Source organism: Panthera tigris, chromosome E3, assembly GCF_018350195.1.
Source record: "Panthera tigris isolate Pti1 chromosome E3, P.tigris_Pti1_mat1.1, whole genome shotgun sequence".
NCBI lineage: Eukaryota > Metazoa > Chordata > Mammalia > Carnivora > Felidae > Panthera > Panthera tigris.
In genome coordinates, this window is record NC_056675.1 from 39,962,101 (window position 1) to 39,980,187 (window position 18,087).

At 53.4% G+C, this 18,087-nt stretch overlaps 1 protein-coding gene across 7 annotated transcripts; it reads right to left on the minus strand.

The window, feature by feature from the left end:
• Positions 1–441: 441 nt before the first annotated feature.
• JPT2 (Jupiter microtubule associated homolog 2) lies at positions 442–17,746 on the minus strand. 7 transcript variants are annotated; one of them, XR_006212691.1, is made up of 7 exons: positions 17,628–17,746; positions 11,679–11,827; positions 6,671–6,813; positions 4,069–4,117; positions 3,023–3,134; positions 1,972–2,178; positions 442–1,877 (listed from the first exon to the last, which is right to left on the minus strand). XR_006212691.1 is itself a non-coding variant. In XM_042972399.1 (6 exons), the coding sequence occupies exons 1-6, from the start codon at positions 17,669–17,671 to the stop codon at positions 1,850–1,852; spliced, it is 525 nt and encodes a 174-aa protein (XP_042828333.1). In that variant the 5' UTR covers positions 17,672–17,746; the 3' UTR covers positions 442–1,849. The 7 variants fall into 7 exon arrangements, 4 of the variants coding, with proteins under 4 accessions (XP_042828333.1, XP_042828330.1, XP_042828332.1 ...); XR_006212690.1 differs by having other exon boundaries at positions 442–1,482; positions 1,691–2,178; XR_006212692.1 differs by lacking the exon at positions 1,972–2,178 and having other exon boundaries at positions 2,756–3,134.
• Positions 17,747–18,087: the final 341 nt, after the last annotated feature.

Genomic DNA, 18,087 nt, shown 5'->3' on the forward strand with positions numbered 1-18,087 from the left:
CCAAATTTAAAACTGTATACCCATGGGGCGCCTGGGTGGTGGTTAAGTGTCTCACTTCAGTTCAGGTCATGATGTTGCAGTTTGTGGGTTCGAGCCCTGTGTTGGGCTCTGTGCTGACAGCTTGGAGCCTGGGGCCTTCTTCAGATTCTGTGTCTCCCTCTCTCTCTGCCTCTCCCCCACTCATGCTCTGTCTCCTTTTCTCAAAAATAAACCTTAGAACAATTTTTTAAAATAATAAAACCACCCCTGTAAATCCATAACCTCTGAGAAGATTAACTTGGGCATCCTCTGGCTAAATGGTGCAGGGGTGGGGCGGGGAGGGGGTGAAGGCAAACCCCTTCAGCAAAGAACACCTGTGAGGGAAGGAGCAGGGTCCAGGCACTTCGGGAAACGGATGCTGAGAAGCACATGTGAACATGCACACAAAAGACTGACCCAGACTTCGAGTACGTGATTGCGAAGTTTAATTCAACGTGTATACCCACTCCTGCTTTGTAACAAGATGCCCCTATCAAAACTACATTGTGCTGTGAGTACAGACTTCTCGTTTTTGATACAGCTCTAGAAAAAAGTTGGCACCAAATGCACATAAAAAAAATTTTAAGGCTTAATAAAAATACAGACATAACTTCTCAATGCAGCTTAGAGATTGAAAACAGGATGCTGAGTTAATGAATCTTCCAAATACAGGCAGTCCCCAGTTACAGAGCATTTTCCACATAGGAATGGCCACCCCACTGGCTCACAGGAGCAGAAAGGCCTCTCCTGCTCCTCCCAGTGACCAGACCACCAGGCACCCTAAACTTGTTTCTGCGGCCCCAGGGAGGGAAGGATGGAGATCAAAGGCAGCACGTCTGTCTCCACTGCACAGAGGCTCTGGCTACAGTTCTGGTTTCCCTCCATTCCCACCTCTATCCCCCCATCTGTGCCTGAGATCCCTGCCGGTGGACAGAAGTAGAGAGCTCCTCCTTGCTTCCTCTCGCTGGGTGGGCAGCGAGGGCAGGGGTGAAGCCACAGGGGCCAGCACTACGGTATCAGGGTTCCTGGCAATCCAATTTGGAATTCACAAATCAGTTTCTTGCACACTGAAAACCACAAGACAGAGTCATAAATGGTACTTCACTCCTACCACGAGAACACTGCGTTAAGCACGTTAACGTGTGTTTGGGCTTAAGCCCTAACCACCATTTATGACATTTTTTAATGGGGGGGGGAAGAGGCTCTGAGTTCCAACCAACTTGCCTATAAATGGCCACCTGAAAGGTGGAAACAGGAAGTACTTGCACGAGACAGGAAGAGTTGCGTGGAATGAGTTTCTTGGCTCCAGAGAGCACAGGGCAGTTGAAAGGGGGAAAACGGTCTTTGGTTGACAAAGCCACGTGCACCAGGTGTAAGAGTGGAGCTGGCAGGTGGCTCCCGCAGGCACTTCGGTGTCTAGGCCACGGTGGGTGTGACTGAACCCAGCGTTGTTGCTTTTCTACACTGTGATAAGGATGCAGGTGTTTTTAGCACACGGCACTGGCTTCGTAGGCACTCGTACTGACAGGTACCCCCACCCAAACCCCGTCCCCTGTGAGCCGTTGGTCCAATGTGAGTGAGCATAAGAACAGAGAACGTAGCCCTGTAGGGGCAGGCGGGAGAAGCCTTCGCCCGACAGATCAGAGCGGCAGGACTCTGGCCAGCCCGTTACCTCAGCTGGCGAGTAGCACGGAATTGGCCAGTTGAGACTTCGCTATCGAACCATTTCATCTTCTGGCCCAAGGTCTCCAGGTTTCCTCTGGAAACTGAACATGGTCCGGAGGTTCTGCAAAGCTTTATGAAGAGCAGCTAAGCAAACTTTGCTTCCTCTTTACTCTACCTGAGCAAGTGACTTTTTCCTAGAAAGGTGTCAGAAACAGATCAGCGTCCACAGTCACTTATGTAAAGCTGGGATTTTATAATAGCTCTTTAGATATTATTAAAGATTCAAACCTAAGAACCCAAGGTTCAGGAGCACTGCTTCCTCCCACCGTCAACAGGACTAAAGATGTAGGAAGGATTTAAGTAACCCGCTGTCTGGATGCATGTGGACAGTTTTAAAGCTGCAGAAGTCAGGGGGGCTGGCCAACAGGAAGATCTGACTTGAGAAGGGGTCTGTCCGCCTGGCTGGTGATGGGCACGGACCTAGCATGGAGGCCGCTGAGGAAAAGAGGGGACAAATCACAGTGAAACCAGCCTGCGCATGGCCAAGCGTCTGGATGGCAGACACGGAGCACCTCAAAATGCTGCCACAAGGCGTGAGACTGAGAACGACTTTTTGGTTTCTGCTGACAGCTGCCGAACACAAGCAACTGACGTGTCAGGAAATGTGCGGAGCCACACGTTGGGGCTGATGGCAAAGGAGGCACCGGGGGGCCACGGCGGCAGGCACGGGAACCGTCCTGCGGTCAACGGGGTGAAGATCTGAGGGGCCAGCCACCCAAAGACCCCACCCCCACCAGTCCCCGCCCGTAGTGTTCTGGCCAACACCTTGCTCCTGTATCCCACGGCAACACACGTGTTGTTTTTGATTTTCTTGCCAAGGCTTTAAATTTAAACTCTGCTGCCGTGTTAGTGATTTCTGGACCCCCGGCCGGCCAGCAGAGTGCCAGTGCGGCAAGGCCGAGGGCAACCCCATGCCACCAGGACTCACCGTGGCCCGGCCCCACTGGCCCCCGCGCCCCTCGCAGAGCCCCATCACGTCTGCAGTTACAAGCGAGTCCCGTCTTCTACCCACCAAGACAGGTCTCCTGGCAGTCTGGAAGGCGAGGTCCTCCACGGCTCTGGGATGGCCACGTGCCCGAGCTGCGGCTTCAGATACACAACAGACCCTCTCCCCACCCGGCTCCTGTGGGCTACAAGACTACGGTATTTGAAATCCTATCTCTCCGGTGTTTTGTCTGGCTACAGGGGAAGCGGCAGCCCCTCTCAGTAGAAGGAGATACTGGATTTGCCTCCAGGCGGGTTCAGGACTTTGTTGTGAGAACGAGGGCGGGGGCCCAACCTGGGCTCGTGGCTGTCAGCTGTGGGCACGGGCACGGGCTGCTGGGTGCGGCCTGCGTCTCCAGGGCCGCCCTTCTGCCCCAGCTCTTCTCCTGGCGAGGTGCTGGCTGCGGCTGTGGGACAAAGTCAGCATGCCATCCCGTTAGAGGCGGCCCAGCAACCAGACAGGCGAGCTCCACATAAAGGCTGGCACAGACCAGCCGCCAAGGGCACACCATAACGAGCACAGAGCAAGGCTTCCGTCTTGTCCCAAGAACACATACCGATTAGCAGAGGGCATTCTTGAACCAGGGCTTCATACCATAAACTCTTTGGAAAATTCCTTAAGTTAATTATTCCTTTACACTGCTTTTTGGACCCCATTCCCCTTTCTTCCACGTCAAGAACAAATAACAAACTTTCTCAACTTGAGCATGACGAGGAAGAGAGGGATCCAGCAAGGTGAGGCAAGGCTTGTGGACAGTCACTCAGCCTTTCTAGATGAAGGGACTCCCGTTTATCTTGGTTCCCCATCGGGGGAGTGGTGACTCTCAGCACAGCCAGCTGGGAGGGCGAGGCACAGGCTGGCACGCACCTGCCAGCGGGGCAGCTCTCCCTGCCACACACAGGCCTCACGGTCCCCCCCCCCCCCCGCCCCGCCTTCCCACTCCACCGGTCTTGCTGTCCCCCGTGCGCTTCTCTTCTGCATCAGTGCTGCCTGCGCTACCCTCGGTCATAAGTCCATTCAAGGCTTCAGATCCCTGCCCTTCACTACATGACATCAGCTTCTAGAAGGGGGCCCCCAGTCTTAGACGTAGGCTGACCACCAATGACAAGAAGTGAAGAAAGGCCCATGGCGGCCCACTGGGAAGTTTTCACCCACCCAACTGAGCCCACGTCCCTGGCTTTCTTCAAATACTACACATCCTCTCAGCAACAAACACGACCTTGCCTGTTTTTGTCAGCAGGCCGGAAGGGGCATGGAATATTCCCTCATCCCCTGGGGACACACCAGCAACTCTCCCAGAGCGAGCACACTCAGGGGAGGGACAGAAAACAGCAGCTCACCTTTAGGGGCCGACTTTGGGTCTTCTCCTTCGCACAAGAACACGTGGTCCTGCAACAAGGCAAAACGCAGGTCAACACATGATTCAGAAACATTTTACCCACCTTCAAATGTATGATAAAAATCGGAGCACAGACGGGTTTATTTACTTTTAACTTTTAAAAATGTTTTCACTGTGGAGAATTTTACCCACGGACGGTGACACAAACCCCCAGGTAACGTACTGCAGCGACAGAGACGTGAGCTCTCTGCCGTCTGGGGCTCAGCCACACTTCCAACTGCGATGTTGAGCGCCTTTTTTCCCCTCTAATTTATTCTGAGAGACCACATGCGCATGTGAGCGCAAGCAGGGAAGGGGCAGGAGAGAGGGGTAGAGAGAGAATCCCAAGCAGGCTCTGCACTAGCATAGAGCCTAACGTGGGCCTTCATATCACAAACTGTGAGATCCTGACCTGAGCCAAAATGAAGAGTCGGATGCTTAACCGACTGGGCCCCCAGGGCGCCCCTGCTGAGCATGTTTTTATGTGCTTACTTGTAGATCTTCTTTGGGGGAAATGTCCAGTCAAGTCCTTTGCCCATTTTTGAATCAGACTGTCTTTCTGTTGCTGAGTTTCGGAAGTTCTTTATGTATTCCCAAGAATAAACTGCTATCCAGATGATAGGATTTGCAATGCAAACGATCTCTCCTGCTCTATGGGTTGTCTTTTCATTCTCCTAACAGTGTCTTTTGATGCACTTAAGTCTAAAAAGTTTCTTTTAAAGATTTTTAAGTAATCTCTACATCCAACGTGGGGCTTGAACTCATGACCCTGAGATCAAGAGTCACACACTCCTACTGACGGAGCCAGCCAGGCGCCCCTAAAGTTTTCAATTTTAATGAAATCCAATATACTTACTTAAAATTTTGTTCCCAGTGTTTAGTGTCACGTTTATGAAACCACTGCCAAAACCACGCAAAGACCGATCAGGCACCCGGCCAGCTCCGTCAGAAGAGCTCTTGGGGGTCATGGTCATGAATTCGAGCCGCACGTTGGGTGCACATTATTTTAAAATGAAATCTTAACAAACACAACAAAGCACAAAAAGATTGTGAAGAACTGTCCCTATGTTTTCTTCTAAGAATCTTACTGCTTTAACCCTTAAATTTCGATCTTTGATCCATTTTTAGTTCATATCTATACACAGTGTAAGCTAGGAGTCCGCCTCCACTCTCTGGCACGCGCGTATCCAGTTGTCCTGGCAGAAGTGACTGTCCTCCCCCATCGAAATGATCCAGGCGTCCTTGTGCAAGTACCAATTAAACCCGCATGTGAGGGTCTATTTCTCAGCTCTCCGTGCTACTCCACGGTCTCTATGTCCTTAGGCCAGCACCACACTGTTTGGACGAATGGAACTTTGTACTGAGTTCTGAGACTGGGAAGTGAGAGCCATCCAACTTTGTTCTTTGTCACGCTGTCCGGCTACTCGGCGTTCCTTGAGATTCCCTATGAATTTTAGGATGGGTCTTTCCCTTTTTTACAAACAAAAAGTAAAACCAAACCAAACAAGGTGGTTGGGACTTTGACAGGAATTGTATTCTTTTAAAATTTTTTTAACGTTTATTTATTTATTTGGGGGAGGGGCACAGAGAGAGAGGGAGTGAGAGAGAATCCCAAGCGGGATCCACACTGTCAGCGAGGCGCCCGACACGGGGCTTGAACTCCGGAACCATGAGATCATGACGTGAACCGGAATCAAGAGTTGGATGCTCAACCCGCTGAGCCACCCAGGTGCCCCAGAAGTGTAATGTTCCATTTCTTTTTAACCGTCGGGATTACTGACTGGCCTCCTGTGACTGCTATGTAGAGCCCTCTATTTTGCATTACTCTGCCTGAATCCCTGTGGTATCAATTAACGTGAAGTTCGGTCTGACTCTGCCTCGATTTTTTGACAAGAATTCAAAGGTGGTCTATGATGTTCTATCAAAAGGAACAGCCTGTAATTTCTGGTGGTCCCGTCTTGTGATGTTGTGGTGTAAGCCCGGGGGATTCCTAAGCTTATCCCCCACATGATGTCAGCCACAGATGCTCATCGCCGAGATCCACAGTTTCATTACAAGTTGGCAAAATGGTGATATTTGAATTCTGTTATTCCTTCCTCATTTTTGGCTGAGTACTCCTGTAAAAGGAAAACTCCCTCCACAGCAGCCACCCTGAGGTGCGGCTCACGCGGGAACGCTGGCACATGGTACATTCTGTCCTCCGGCACTCTCCCGGCAACAATTAGACTTTTCCAAGTATGATTATGAGCCCATGAATTCGAAACGCCGGAGCAAGTTTAATCTAATGGGGCTGCTGTGCTCCCGGTGACCACTAGCACCTGCAGGGAAGGACGGTCGCCCAGGTCGCCCATCGGCACACGAGACCAGCTTCCCAGGCTACAGTCATCACGAGGCTGGCGTGTAGTCTCCCGTGATTCAGGGGAGACGGGAAACCCTGTGACTAGCGACCGGACTCAGGAAGACCAACGTCAGCCACCTTGCCTCCTCCCCCTCACACACCACACCTGCCTCAGAGCCTTTTTGTTTTTCCTACTTTCACGTGTGCTACCTGACGTAGCCCATACCTTGGGTTTGTTTGGGTGTGCTGAAGGCGACATAGCAGCAACTGGGGACCCAAAGATATCACTGGTCTTCCCACCGGGTGGGTTGAGACGTTGTCGCGTCTGCACAGGCGTGGATTCGTCAAAGATACCGCTTCCTTTCCCCCCTGTAGAAACAATTACACAACAGTGAGCAAACCCACAACATCCATCTGGTCCCATCCTCGACGTTCATTACTTCAGAGACCTCTCCTCCTAGGGACACCCCAATGCCAGTCCCTGGTTTAGGCCAACAAGGGTGGGGTGATCGGGTTGATGAGGGTCCCTAAAGCCCTATGTCAGACCTGCTTTTTTGGGGGCCTTCTGGGACCTTCATTTCTGGAAGCTGAACCGGGCTGGCCCCTAGAGACAAGACGGTAAGGTGGCATAAAACACCACTTCCCATCTAAAATGTCCTTAACTTTGAACTTGGTGTGTTGTCTGTTGAACAGTCTTCTTCACTAAACCCGTGAAAAGTCCTTTATGTTAAAAGCAAATAGCTGTTGCACTTTTAGGTCAGACAGACATAAATGAATTTAACGACATGTCATATTCAAGGCAGACCTGTAATCTGGAAAATAACACAGATCAGTCATTCTTCTGACCTCATTCTGGCCAGAACGCCCAGTGACAACTACAGGTGTCAGCAAATTTCAGACACGTAATGCCTTGCAGTACAGGTAAGTGACTTGATGAGCCATAATGAAGATATGCATCTAATGCCTAACTTTTCACAGCTGATGACTCTGGCCAGACACCAAAGTCAACGCCCAAAAGCCTCCGTGAAGCAGAGATGGCTGTCACACAATGCCAGCTGGCCGTCTCTTCACTCCACAGACGCCAGCTCCTCTCGGGATGCAGGGGCGGGGGGGGGTGGGGGGGAGGGCTGTCACAGTCACAGCCCTCATGTACCAAGGATGTACCTTAAAATCTCACAAGAGGAAAAAAGATGCATTCCACTAACTAGCTAGGTGACCACACACAAATTACTTGGCCTTTCTGTGCCCGCAAATCCTCAACTGCGGAATGAAAGGACCTTGCTCACAGCCTCACTGTAGCTCAATGCCTCACTGTAGCTCAGACATCACATGCTTAGAAGGATGCCAGGGAAACAAATGCTCCAGAGCGTTTGCTGTGTTGTCTACGTACCGATAACAAAACATCTCCTGGATGTATATACCGCTCAGCGACAAAAGGCACACAACATTCTGTACAGCATATATTCACTTGTATCTGAATCAACAAAGTGGTTACTCCACATCCCCCCACCCCGCCCCGGGGGCCGTGTGCACACAGGACACGGGATGGACGGCGTGCAGGACTCACGACTGCTTATCATGTCATTTTTCACAGCGCTGAGCTTTGCCTACTGTTTAAGAAACCACGTGGCGAGCAGTCCCTGCTTGGCTCTAGTAACACGCACGGCTGACACGGAGAAATACGAGCACGCAGGCGCGTGGGCTCCCAGGGGATGGGCTCCACCGCCAGAGTGGATGGTGACCCAGAGCGGCTGCTGGGATGCCAGTGTCCCGGGGCCGCCTGTGCAGGAAGCGGGCACGTGCTCATGTCACCTTGGGGCGTCCACACACCTTGCCCTCCCAGGCCCCGCACACCGGGCTGGGGAAGCCAGCACAGCATGGCACAGCACTGGACTGCGGGGGGAGCTCCTGAACAGCCACATGCCAACCGAGCCTGGACAAGTGGCTCCAACCCTCTGGCCTTGTGTGTCAACTGTCAGGAGGCGATACGTAACAAGAGGACCGACCTAGGGCGGCTGGTGAGGGGGCAGCAAGTCGAGGGGGCAGAGCGGGACCGGGCAGATGAGCCCTCAGTGATCCCCAGTGATGCTGCTGAGCTACGGTCAGCAAAAGCGTCTCCACCACAAAGTGGAGAAAAGCACTGCTGAAGGTCGTCCCATACTGTGTTGTTTCTGGTTGTGCTACAAAGCCTTAATTATATTCTTTTAAAAATGTGCACCCAGCTTTTAAAAAAAATGGAACATAAAAGTAACTCAATTTGGGGGCACCTGAATGGCTCAGTCGGTTAAGCGTTGGGCTCAGGTCACGATCTCACACACGGTTCTGAGAATGAGCCCCGCTTTGGGCTCTGCGCTGGGTGTGGAGCTCGCTTAGGATCGATTCTCTGTCTCCCTCTCCCTGCCCTCCCCCCACGTGCACGCATGTGCTGGCTCTCCCTCTCAGAAAAACAAACAAAAGTAACTCAAGTTGAAGTTTTTGGCTAAAGACACTGATCATTAAGGAAAAAAACCTTTTTTTAATGTTTTATTTTTTTAAGAGCACACGACTGGCAAAGGGGCAGAGAGAGGGAGACAGAGGATACGAAGCAGGTTCTGAAGCAGGCTTCACGCTGACGGCGCAGAGCCCGACACAGGGCTCGAACTCATGCACCTCTAGATCAGGACCTGAGCCGAAGCCGGACGCTCAACCGAGCCACCCAGGTGCCTCCAAAATTTTTTCTAATTATAAAATGTAACTGAAAGTCTCCTAAGACATAATTGTCTCAAATAACCACACAGCCAACACCCAGGTCACCGCCGGCCGGAGCGTACAGAGCACGACCAGCTCCCAGAAGCCTGCGTGTCTCCCCCACCCCAGGTCACCACACGCCGGAGTTTTGTGGAGACCACAAACGTGGCATTGTCGGTGTGCTGCTCCTGTGTGTGGGTCCAGCCCTACACAGTACAGCTCTGTTCCTGCCCTTTATGAGGGGTCAGCCTGCGTGTCTGCTGGTCGACATTTACCTGGGCAATGAATTCAGCTCTGAGGAAGGAAAGGTGCTCGATGCGCTCATAACCGAAGGAAGATAAAGTCAAGGTGCGCTCTTTGAAGAATCAAAGTGCGTAAGACAGACATGGTGTCGGCAGGGTGGGGAGCACGTGCGGCACACGGGGTGGCCGACATGGGGGGCAATTTTAAATGATCCCGCAATTCCATTTCTAGACACTTATCACAACTGGTTTTCCAGGTGGTAAGTTCAGAACACGAGCACTGGAGTCCAGAAAAGTGCCACCCGAGGGCTAGTTCCGCCCCTGGTGAGGTGTGAGGTCCAGGTGCTGCAGGGAACCCCCTGAGCCTGTTTCCCTCTCTGTAAAGGACCACCCCCCACCGCCAACCTCCTAGGGGTGTAGAGACAAAGCACCGAGCACAATCCCTGAAAAATATCTGGTCCCTGTTGTTAGAACTGGAGGACAAGCCGTGGGAGATGTGAGCCGGGCAGCCAGCAGAGCCCACGCGTGAAGAGTCGGTGAGCACTGGGCCCGACCACGCCGGTGAGTCCTCAGCGATGATCTGATCGAGCTAAGTCACACCCTCCGCCCTGGACACGTGGGCAGGGGCTTAGGTCTGCGGGGCGGGGCACGCTGGCATGCTTCCCTTTCAGGCTTCCCTTGAGAGTTCCACACAGATGGTTTCCAAAGAGCACCCGGCAGGACCGAAAACAGGCCCCAAACGACAGGACCACGAGGTCCATGCAGGAAGCCAGCCCAGGGAGTGAGTTCCGGCAGCTGTGGCCACATCTTGGGACCACACACCACACAGAGGCTCTCCTGCTCTCCCTCTCTCTCCCTCTCTCCAGCCAGGAGGGGCCCAGGCTGCCCACCGGGGAATCACTGGAGGGTGTGCAAAGCAGCACTGCCATACTTCCCAGGGAACTCGCCACCCCAGGGGCAGCCCCAGACACCCTGCCGAGCCAGCAGCCAGTCGTAGGTGCAAGAGGCACATACGGTAACCTACACGGCTATCGCTGACACACAGGAAGTGCAGGGCCGACCGCTCCGGCCCACACCTGTACGCCAGACACGAGGAGAATGTTGCTCACTTTGAAGAACTCCTGCTGCTTCTGCTACACCCAGAACTTTAACCCTCCGCCCTCCCTCGCCATAAGAAAACCACCAACCAAACACAGAACTAGCCGTTCCTCTAGGGTTTGGTAAAGAAACACCAATTCTGCAGCAGGGCTGCAGCGGCGTAGGGAGCCGTTCTCGAGCCTCGCTTCCGCGGCGTCTGCCATCTGGGTCCGGCCTCTCAGATCCTCACCGACGAACAAATGCTATTCTCCCCAGGATACAGGTAACTATCACCGTGGTCACTCAACTGGATAGTCTATCGGCCAAAAACATTTTTCTGAGACTGTCTCACTGTGACTACTGGAAGGTGGGCCAAACGGTAAAGCGTTATATGGACCGAGTCGTCCTTTCGAGAGCTTCTATCCCATTGACAATCGGATTAAAATGCTCTCCCTAGGGGCGCCTGGTGGCTCAGGTCACGATCTCACGGTTCCTGAGCTCGAGCCCCACATCAGGCTTTGCACGGACAGCACAGAGCCTGCTTGGGATTCTCTCTGCCCCTCCCCTACTTGTGCACGCGCTCATGCTCTCTCCCTCAAAAATAAACATAAAATATCTATTTTTTAAATATTCTCCCTAAGAAAAATGTTTACATGCGTAACCTGCACATAATTTCTGAAATCACAAGGGGCCCTTCAAACGACTGGGAGAGCCTCCCTTGGTGGGAACCGAACCCCTTCGTCTCCTCTGTATCCTCAGGGCCTGGATTCTGCCAGGGTCTGTGGTCAGAGGAAGGAGGATTCAAGAATGACTGAGCCACCTTCAGACAAAAAGCAGAAGTCAGGATAAATCTGTCCATACATTCCAGGGGGCCCAGGGGGCCCAGTCGGTTAAGCATCTGACTTTGGCTCAGGTCATGATCCCACGGTTCGTGGGTTAGAGCCCCACATCGGGCTCTATGCTGACAGCTCAGAGCCCAGAGCCTGCTTCGGATTCTGTGTCTCCCTCTCTCTCTGCCTCTCCCCCACTCACACTCTGTCTCTCTCTCCTTCAAAAATAAACAAACATTAAAAACATTTTTTAAAAAAGGGGGGGGTCAGCACAAAGAAATAAAAAAATGTTATCAAAAGAGCAGCATAGAACAGAACAGACAGAGGCAGAAGGATTAATGGCTCACAAAGGCCCTACCTGGGGGATTGGTCCTCTTAGGTATGTTCTGAGGCTCTTCAGTTGGTCCAAAAATATTAGACGCCATCCTATTGGGCCTGCTTGAAGGAGCAGCTTCTTCTGGACTTCCAAAGAGATTGCTGGCCTCTCCTCCCGGGGGCTTCATGGCCCTACAAGCACAGAGGGAGTGTGAGTCACTGATGGCCCTGGACAATACCATTCAGGCAGTACGGCGTAACCACACAGGCCAGATACACCTCCTGATGTCTAAGGAAAAATTACAATTATTTAACACTAGCCCCTCTAGAAATGGTACACTTGCAAATGATTGTGACCCTGTGGTAAGTAAAATTAATTTCCCTAACACAAAGTGACAGCCACATTCAGTAGAGTCTAATGCTAATTTTAATGAGCACACAAGAGCACACAATACTACAAACACAATCGGGGCGCCTGGCTGGCTCAGTCGGTGGAGCGTGTGACTCTTGCTCTTAGGGTCGTTAGTTCAAGCCCCATGTGGGGTGTAGAGATTGTAGAAATTCCTTAAAGAATTAAATTAAAAAAATTAAAAATTTAATGCCACAAACGCATTCAGTAGTGTTTAATATCGTAGCTGACATTTGTTAAGTACTTACTATTTCCGTCAACCGTTCCAAGGAGCGCACGCAACAACCCTCTAAGGCAGGCAGTATTTTCACAGACGGTGCATCAGAGACAGAGAAAAGCCACAAGAAAGGTCGTGTGGGAAGGAGCAGAACCAGAAGGCAGGCCCAAGCAGTCTGGGTCTAGAGTGCAGACTACAGCCTCAGGCCTCTGTTAAAGGCCTCCAGAAGAAATGAGGGTCAGGACTGATCTGCGCAGTCCACACTGGAGTCATCATCTCGGGTCCTGAAGTCCGGTAAAACCAATAGGAAGCCGATCAGAGAGACCGGAGGACACACCCGCCAGCACAACTGCTGGCTTCACCTCAGCACACAGGCACCACGTGACCACTCGGGCACCACCCGCAGCATCTACCCCGAGTCTCCACCGGTGAGAAAACAGCCTGCATCATTTGGAGGCTTTCAGGAAACATTTATGAAGGGGAAGACCGGGACCTCGAGTCACTTTGTATTGCGGTAACTGAAGAGTTAAGCAACTTTCACAAAGCTCCGCCTGGACTCCCCCAGAGCTTCAAACCACGTCAGTAGAGCAGTGGCGCGCCGAGTTCGTGTGCATCTTTGCAGAACACGTACAAAGATCTTAAAAATGCATTTTAAAGGTGAGAAGGCACTATTGAAACGGACTTTGAAACCGGGGAGTGGCCCGTGTGCCTTCACTAGTCCTGGGCAACCGGACCATGCTGCAGACAGGGGGAAACTGAAGGAAACTCAGAGCTCGAAACCACGTGAAATGCATGAGGCTTTGCAGGCACTGCGCATGACTTAGGTCACAAAAAAAAAAAAAAAAAAAAAAAAAAAGACATTTAAAATGCTTTTTGTTTCCTTAAAAGAGCTAGAAAGGGAGGGGTGCCAGTCGGTTAAGCATCTGACTGGCTCAGGTCATGATCTTGCGGTTTGTGGGTTCAAGCCCCACGTCGGGCTCTGTGCTGATGGCTGTGTCTCCCTCTCTCTCTGCCCCTCCTCCACTCGCACTCTGTCTCTAAAATAAATAAACATTAGAAAAATTAAAAAAAAAATAAAGAGCTAGAAAGGGAGCTGACCATGGACTATAAAGCGAAGGGAGTTCTCAGACTCTCTCTGGCTGTAAAGCACGACTGCAGAAAAGTACCCCTCTGCTTTATACAGGGCAGATGACGTGCCAGCTGGGACCCAGACACACTCCACGGGCAAGCCTTGCTATACCACACGCCAGCAGGCCTTCCACACGGTGCTGGTGCCGAATCCCTGGCTGCCTGGGAGGGTGGGGAAGGTGGATACCTACTCAGCAGTTAGTATTTCCTTAACGATTTGGTGAAGGAAAAAAAATTATTTTCATTTGAGAGAAAAAAAAAAGAAAACAAGAAAACCAGTAACCAGATTTAAATTAGGAAATTAAAAAAAAATTTTTTTTCTAACATTTATTTATTTTTGAGAGACAGAGCAAGATAGAGCATGAGTGGGGGAATAGCAGAGAGAGAAGGAGACACAGAATCTGAAGCAGGGTCCAGGCTCTGAGCTGTCAGCACAGAGACTGATGCAGGGCTTGAACCCACCAACTGTGAGATCATGACCTGAGCCGAAGTCGGATGCTTAACCAACTGAGCTACCCAAGCACCCCAGAAAGGTCTTAATAAGGTCAGGTTCTGCAGTGACAGGGCAGAACCTGCTTGGGATTCCCTCTGTCTCCACCTCTCCCCCTCTTGTGCCCACACCCCTTGCACCTGTGCTCTCTCAAAATAAACTAAAAAAAAAAAAAAAAAAGGTCTTAATAAGACCTCAGGTCACCTACTTTGTTGGCGACCATACTAAGGCCATCTGACTTCTACACCATTTATAGATCACAGGGCCCAGTCTCATACTCCTGGCTGGCTACAGCAGGCCAGACATTCTCGGGTCTCTACAACCATCTCGCTGACAAATGGGATGGGGATCTGCAATCTTCAGAACTGAACTGAATTTATCATCAAGCCTCCTTCTGAGTTCAAATTCCTATTTTACGAGTTTACTTGAAACATGGCTCTTCCCTCAACCTCCCAGGTCCTGCTCTAATCTGAAGCGGATTCCTTCTGATTCAGAGCTCTTTAGGACTCTCTCCACAACCTTGTAATCTCCCGGTCCCCTGTGCCCTGCACCCTTGCTTCGCTCATCCGGGGGCCCAAGTGCCTGTCCCTGGGCACGTGCACCATACCCTGTGCACGGAAAGATGGCAAGAGCAAGTCCTGAGCCTGGAGCAGCTTTGTTTGTGGGGAAAGCCAGCGCCGTGCGCAGGGGGCTCTACTGTTCCAATCAGTGATGCCACTGAGCGCTGGGTCTTACTGGAACTTAAGATCTCTGTGGGGGAAGCAAGGCCCAAATTGAGTCTGTGATCTCTGTGTGGGAGGGGTACTCCCGGGGGCAAAGGAGGGAAGCCAGAGTTACTGGAAGTGACCAAATATTAATTTGGGGTGGTGGAAATATAGTGTTTACTACATTATGCTATATACTTTCCTGAATTTTACTTTACTTTGAAAACAAAGGGAGCACAGGAAGCCCAGAATGCTGCAGTCAAGAGATCGCTGTGCCTACTGACCAAGCTACCTGGGTGGTGACATCTTCATCACAAGGCGTGGGCACTAGGGCTTCCCACCCTTGGAGCAGATCTGCAGACCACACAGGCTGCCCAACAGGATCTCAAATAAGGGGACTGAGAGTGAAAGAGGCTATTCTGATAAAAACAGAACCCATGGCAAAGGCTCCGAGTGGCCTCCAGGAGGCTTGCTACCAAGTGCAGTTATCGCTAGGACACTAATTGCAGGGAGGCAGATGGGAATACTGGTGAGTTCAAAACTCCTAAAGGAGGGGCACGATCCAATGACCTTTTTCTCTCGTCTTACCCCTCAATATATTCCAATAAAAGCATTCAAGTACACAAGAGGAGCGAGAGGGCACGTGACAAAAGAAAAGTCACAGATAAAGCTCAAGGGGACGGCGGTACCAGCAGAGGCAGGTACCCGTGCCCCTGACCCTCCCTCCGAGAGCTCGTGTCCGGGTTTCAGAAAAGCTTTCTGGGGACTGCTCAGACTTGGAGAGAAGCGGTAACAAGACTTTACAAACGCAGTTTACAGCCTTAGGTGGTTGACCTCAGACTAATGCTGGCTGGAGTGTGACGCCTGTACGGCTCAAAATCTCTTTAACACAAGATAACCCCTTGGCAAGAGAGAAGATGTAGGCTCTTCAAAGAGGAAATCCCGGCCAGGTGGTCTTGCAGCCACCACCTGACTCCCTCCCTCAACAGCCAAAGAAACGTGAGCCTTACAAGGCCCATCCGGCTGATCAATCCCTTTAACACGGCTGCGGAAACCCAAAGCTTGTGACCGATCCCAGCAGCAGCTTCCAATCACATTGAATCATTCAACCAAGAAGACTGCTTTTCCTTCTTCAACGTTCTCCAAGAAATTGTCTCCTGTCCATAATACCCTCTCCAAAGGAAGCGTGAACTGATACTTTAGAGCAGAGGCTCTGCAGCTCGAGAAGTCCATAGGACATCAGCGTTAGGGTGTTTATTCATTAACGCCAACGTTTATCGGGCATCCAGTGCCAGGCCACGTGCATGACAGGGGACAGACCCAAGGACATAAATGAGAAAGTGCTAGAAGGGGCCTCCACCCAGCGGGCACAAGTGATGCTCCCCAGTGGTTCCTGAGCACCAGAATATGGGTGCATTCTGGGCACTGCGGGATGAACCTCTGGCCCCCGCCAGTACGTATCTAGACGTATGTGACTGGATTGATAGCTAATTACCTGGTCAGGTGTAGAAGTGACGACTGCCCTAACTCCCCCGGGATGTACAGGGTTTCAGCAAATCAAAGCGGTTCTTTGAAGGAGTGTTTATACTGTATCGATCTCAACAGCTGCTACACACACATATTCCCTTCTACTTTTAGGTCAAGGCTAGGGCACAGAAGAGGCTCACGGTAATGGGAACTTGTCGGCATCTACAACCCCCCCCCACCCCCCCACGACTCTACAGTACAAGCTGGCTGCTCCAGTGCCAAGACAGACCTTCTCCCTAGCTCTGGCAACTGTAATCTATGTGACTTCTAATACCCACACAGCGTTTACAAGTTAAAAAAGAAAGCCTGCCATGTGTTCCTGAATGTTGAAGCCCAGGCAGAAACCCAACAATTGGTCATTTGCTTCTACCACTTGCAGTAAGCCTGGTTCTCCGTCAGCAAGGCAGGGAAGACACTGCCTGGCTCCCAAGCTATAGGGTTAGGGGAGGGCAGCGCCTGGTCCCACAAGGCCCCGGAATCAGGGGAGGGCAGCGCCTGGCCCCACAAGGCCCTGGGATCAGGGGAGGGCAGCGCCTGAGGGGAGGGCAGCGCCTGGCCCCACAAGGCCCTGGGATCAGGGGAGGGCAGCGCCTGGCCCAACGGGGCTGCGGGACCAGGGGAGGGCAGAATCCCGCCACATGGGTCTGCGGGATTAGGGGAAGGCACAGGGGTTGGCCCCACGGGGCTGCAGGATCAGGGGAGGGCAGCGCCCGGCCTCACAGGGCTGCAGGACCAGGGGAGGGCAGGACCCTGCCACATGGGTCTGCTGGATTAGAGGACAGGAGCTGGCCCCACAAGACTGTGGGACCAGGGGAGAGCAAGGCCCCACCACATGGGTCTGTGGGATTAGGAAAGGGCAGGGGCTGCAGGATCAGGGGAGGGCAGCACCCAGCCTCACAGGGCTATGGGACCAGGGGAGGGCAGGGTCTGGCCCCACGGGGCTGCGGGACCAGGGGAGGGCGGGGCCCCGCCCGAGGGGGCTACGGGACCAGGGGAGGGCAGGAGCTGGCTCCTCGGAACTGCGGGATTAGGGGAAGGCAGGGCCCCGCCACATGGGGCTGTAGGATTAGGGGAAAGCAGAGCCCGGCCCCTCGGGATTAGGGGAGGGCGTGGGCTGGCCCCACGGGGCTGCGGGATTAGGGGAGAGTAGCGCCCGGCCCCACAGGATGCAGGATCCAGAAGGACACCCACGGTGACCCCCCCACCTCTTGGCCCCGTCCACCGCACACCGGCGCTAGCACGGGGTCCGGGAGGGCGGGTCCCCGTACGCACCGGCATGGCCCCGAGGCAGCACACCGCTCGGCCAGCGTCCCCGGGCGCGCCGGACACGGAAGGGAACGCGGGCCCGTGGTGAGACGCGAGGGGCGGCGCGCCTCGGGCCTTCCGCCGAGACCCTAGCGGGCGCGGAGAACGCGTCCCGCCTGAGCGCCCGCCTCTCGGACGGGGAAGAGGGGGCCTCGGCTCTGTGAGGTCACCCGTCACCCGCGCCCCGCCACGTGGCCACGCCCGCCACGCACCTGGAGCCGGCCCGGCTGCCGTCGCTCTCCAGGCCCTGGAACATGTCGCCCGCTGCCCGGCGCCTCCTGGCCCGCTGTGCCGCCGTTCCCGCCCGGCCCCACGCAGCGCGAGGTCCGCCCGCCGGAGTCCATTAGATATCGCCAATGCCAGTCACGCCGCCGCAGCCAATAGCGACGCCTGGCCCCGCCCCCGCCCCACCGGACGGGCCCTGGACGAGGCCCGCGCCGCGCTCGCAGCCGATTGGTGAGAACAGATGCCGCTCAGGCCTCGGGCGCCGACATTGGGCAGCAGGGCGGCAGGGGCGGAACGTAGCCCCACCCGAAGCTGACGCCAGGGCCGCCCGATCCCCTTGCGCAGGCGCGGGCCGCGCACCCCGGAAGCACCTCAGGGCCGGGGACCGCCGCCCGCCCCGGAGGCGCGCGGGACTGCCCGGCGTGCGGCAAGCGCCCACTAGCCGGG

Excerpts from the sequence above, each read along its gene's own strand:
- JPT2 (XM_042972396.1), bottom strand. The coding sequence starts at position 17,671 with ATGTTCCAGGGCCTGGAGAGCGACGGCAGCCGGGCCGGCTCCAG. Across the intron at positions 11,828-17,627 it reads GGCAGCCGGGCCGGCTCCAG|GGCCATGAAGCCCCCGGGAG; the intron begins GTGCGTGGCGGG and ends CTGTGCTTGTAG. Across the intron at positions 3,135-4,068 it reads CCCAAAGTCGGCCCCTAAAG|CCGCAGCCAGCACCTCGCCA; the intron begins GTGAGCTGCTGT and ends TTTGTCCCACAG.